This window comes from Agrilus planipennis, unplaced genomic scaffold (assembly GCF_000699045.2).
Source record: "Agrilus planipennis isolate EAB-ADULT unplaced genomic scaffold, Apla_2.0 scaffold641, whole genome shotgun sequence".
Taxonomy (NCBI): Eukaryota; Metazoa; Arthropoda; class Insecta; order Coleoptera; family Buprestidae; genus Agrilus; species Agrilus planipennis.
Window position 1 is genome coordinate 2,824 of NW_020439488.1, and position 4,137 is coordinate 6,960.

Below are 4,137 nucleotides of genomic sequence, written 5' to 3' on the forward strand. Positions count from 1 at the left end.
CTGGAGTGGAGACTTTAGAATAATACATACAGGATCGGTGGAAGGTAATTCGGGGGTAGGAATTGTAATGCGTAAGAAAAAAGGTCAGAGTCAAAGCTATAGAATAGTAATAGTTAAATTAAACCCGAACCCGGTAAAAACGGTATTAGTGCAGGTCTATATGCCTACATCATCTTACAATGATGAAGACGTAGAAGCGGTTTATGCAGAAGACGTGTTAAGTTTAGTGAAAGGACAGGAAAACCTAATAGTTGTAGGAAACTTCAATACAGTAGGTGAAGGTAAAGACAGCGCAATAGAAGTTTCTTTTGGATTAAGCAATAGAAATTTTAGGGGAGATAAGAAGAGTGGTACTTAGTTTGTATAAAAGCAACAGACAGTTATACGAGGGTGGATTGATAAGTTTCCGGCCTAACCAAGAGATGACGCCACTAGGCCTACCTTGAGGTGACATTCTATAGTACCATCCTTGGATAGCTTGTAGCTANAACGGTGGTTGATTTTCTTCTGTAATATAAAAATCATGTTTAATTTTCAAGTACATTAATAATTATCTCTAAAGATGTACGGCATATTCGTTTTAGCAAGTTATACTTCTGGAAATGCTTTATTTTCAAAATATTAAAAAAGTTAAAAGAAGGATGATATCATTTATTATAAAACTAGTTTCAACCTTTCAGTACGCAACCTAAATATGCTAACATAAAAATAAAATCTAACAAAACTGAATAGGTATGAAAAAGTTTTTGGTTGTAGCAGTCACAGTTGTGCTATTTGTTGTAGTATTTATTCTTTGACTTTATCCCTAACACATTTTTACACACATTGACTGTGTTTAGAAAACAAATTTTCCAGAATTATTTACTATTTTATTAGGATCGAGAAGTATTTACTTTTTAAAATATCATTTACTTGATTATTAGGGTAGTGAAAGCATATACTATCTAATTTTTTTTGTATTTTTCGTTACTATTTTCTGATTTTACTCAAGGACAAATATTTTTAAAATAATTGGATATAAAAAGAACATCTTCATTAACAAATTAATATATTTTAGAAACAAGAAGTACTTTTATTTTATTAAGTGCAATAGAATTTTGAAACAGTTTTGAAAGAAAAAGATTTTTCTTAAAAAACAAACGATTTTAATTATCTTCAAAACATGAGATGGACTGTATGCTTGAGTTTGTTCAACTTTTATGAAGATTCACATGTTACTAAATATATATTTACCTTCAGATTCTCTCATAAAACCATGGAACGGTTTTAAATTTATTGACAAATAATTACTACGTTCCCAAACCAAGGATATATGGACTTTTCTTTTTGTCCAAAAATCAGGCTTGCAGAAGTGCTTTCTCGAATCTAATATGTGGAGTTTCTGTACTGAGCTTAAACATGTATTATAGAGATGAAGAATTGCTGGTGATATGTTTCCCTGAGAAATAAAATTCTATTGTAAAACCATTTTATTTCTTACTTAGGTATGTAGTACTTACTGTAGTTCTACATAATGGATATGCCATTTCAATTAATGTAATTGACATATTTTTGAGCATCTCTGACATACAACATAAGTCTGATGAATTAAAAATACCACATGTATCTGATGTTTCTAAAAACAATTAATGTCCTGCATAAATTTCATTTTTTTTTTTACTGCTACTTATTTCACTTACCAGTATCTAGTAATGTATCTGTATATACAATAAACATGCTACAAAATACAGATATTGCAGTATGTATGTCTTTCCAGAAATCTAAAAGTCCATTGCTTGACTGATAAACTGCTGACTGATTTGTCTTAATCCATTGCCACAGTATGTTTAAAAATGTACCTTTCAAGGCCAACATAAAAACAAGACTGTATAATAAAAAAGTATGTTAAGAACATGCCTATTAAACACAATTTGTATTACTTACGCAAATTTCTTAATAGCATCTTTACAAAATAGCAGAAGATCTTGCGACAAGTTTGTCAGAGAAAGTATTACTTCCTCATCATTTACATGGTCTTCAAAATACGTATAAATCTTTCTCACTCTGTCTGAATTATTTAAAAGGTGAATGTAATCTTGCAAAGTAATTGGTTCATCTGAAATCTCCATAATTTCATCTTCTTCATCACTATCATAGTCCATATTGTAATTTTCTTTAGGTGCAAGTTGATGCAAGTTTGCACTAAGAAGTGACAATACCTTTATACTCTTCTTTGTTGGCTCTAGATAATTAAATCAAATATTAATTTAAGCAAATGAGTAAATTAAGATTAATTAAAACTAGTTGCTGTAGTTTAAAAATATTTAGCAGAGTTTGTAACTTATTCTAAATAAGCTACTACTAAACAGAAGTCAATTCAATGAATTATTTAATAAATATTGTTGTACATACCAAAACCAGGAGACTCAAGAACTAAGAAGCAATAAAGTAGTGCATTTCCCATATTACAGCGCTGACTTCCATAAAGAAATTTAACAAAATCATCATATGGAAAGTTTACACTTTTCAAATATGGAATAAGAATATCTTTTATTTGTGTTGTAATTGTGGCAGATAAGAAACTGTTACAAAACATAGACCAAATGTCTTCTGATTGTTTTTGAGATGGTAGAGAATTTACATATAGGAGTGGTCGATGAATTAGCTTCAAAATAATTTCTAATTGCTCTGTTCTGCATTCCAACAGATATCTTAGTTTAGTAAAGTAACCTGCAAAGATTTTTTTTAAATACCTCACTTTATATGCTAAATTTCCAAAGTTTAACATTTTCTCAAATATGAGATACACGATGATAATTTAAGTGAAATTTGTTTGCTCACCTTTACTAATTAAGTAAGGCCATATGTCAATCTTTGATACAGAATTTGTATTTGCAGTATAGGTATCTATAAAATGTAAAAATAGATCTGTTAATGGGTTATCATCCATTTCTTTTATACATAAAGCCAATGTCCTTTTTATTGACCAATTTAATGAATTATCAGCATCCATTTGTTGTACTAATTGTAAATGTTGATCTAGCAATATCTGGCATGCTTTGACCTAAAATTAAATTTTGAAACCAGAATATCATACAAACTTGTAGTTTAATTTACCAAACAGTCACTATCAATTTTAGAATTGTAGAAGAATAATAGCCTCCCCAATAAAGGTTTGATATTCAGAACACTTTCACTCTGATGAAAATTTATTCTTTCTTCCTGTTTTTTATGTTTACGTACTAAATAACTCCTAATATAAGACTGAAGAATGAGGGTACTTTTCAACTTCAAACGTTGTTCCTAAAATTAATTGTCATTAACACAAAAATAGCTCAAGTATAGTAAAACAAACCTGTCTTTTTTGTCTTTCTTGATGTGCTCTTTGTAGTAGAGTATCTCGACTCTCATTTTTACTTGCACCTGAAAGATTTTGCTCAGGCCTTCTTCGACATTCGCCTTCGAAGTTATAACTCATTTTGTAAGGCATGTGAGCTATATGAAAAAATAAAAATAAATACACACAATATCCAGCAAACTTACGATTAAAGTGTTTTAGAATTAACTTACCCATGTTTTCAATTCAGCAGTTGTTAAAAAATATTGTGCAATTCAATCTGATTTAACGAAAACAATATGCAACTATCTTCTCTGATGCTAATGCTGGTTTAATATAGATAAGTGTCTGCAATTTTGTTTTATTTTGTACCCAAAAACGATTAACAGTAATGTTTAGTATGAGTTGACATAATTTTGACGTGACTCTGACAATACTCTGACAGATTATTTATAAACAGTGATCTATAAATAACAGTGAATTTTCTTCTTTTTGTGCTGCAGAACAAACACTTACTTCACGTATTCATTTTTAGTTTAATAGATGCCGCTAACTGTCATGAAAAATAAATGCTTTAGATTTTTTTTAAATGGTAAAAAAGCCTTTATTGATGGACATTACAAGAAATACTGATCGTATAGCCCTTTGTTGTAAATCTGCAACCTATATTAATACATTTATCACGGAGCATTAAATTGTGCTTACAGTTAGTAACGCACATCGTTTAACATTAGTTTTTTATTCTTCTAGATTATAGAACTTTTATTATATGCTGCGTGAAAAAAATATTAATAAAAATGAATGATCAGTTACAAAAAGTC

General features: G+C 29.4%; 1 protein-coding gene across 1 annotated transcript; it reads right to left on the reverse strand.

Moving 5' to 3' along the window:
* Positions 1-484: 484 nt before the first annotated feature.
* LOC108743664 (ubiquitin-protein ligase E3C-like) lies at positions 485-3,747 on the reverse strand. Its single transcript, XM_025979170.1, has 10 exons — positions 3,550-3,747; positions 3,335-3,474; positions 3,097-3,282; positions 2,821-3,043; positions 2,392-2,709; positions 1,924-2,221; positions 1,680-1,864; positions 1,500-1,615; positions 1,234-1,438; positions 485-507 (listed from the first exon to the last, which is right to left on the reverse strand). Exons 1-10 carry the CDS (start codon positions 3,551-3,553, stop codon positions 485-487), a joined length of 1,698 nt encoding a protein of 565 aa, XP_025834955.1. The 5' UTR covers positions 3,554-3,747.
* Between the last annotated feature and the right edge of the window lie 390 nt (positions 3,748-4,137).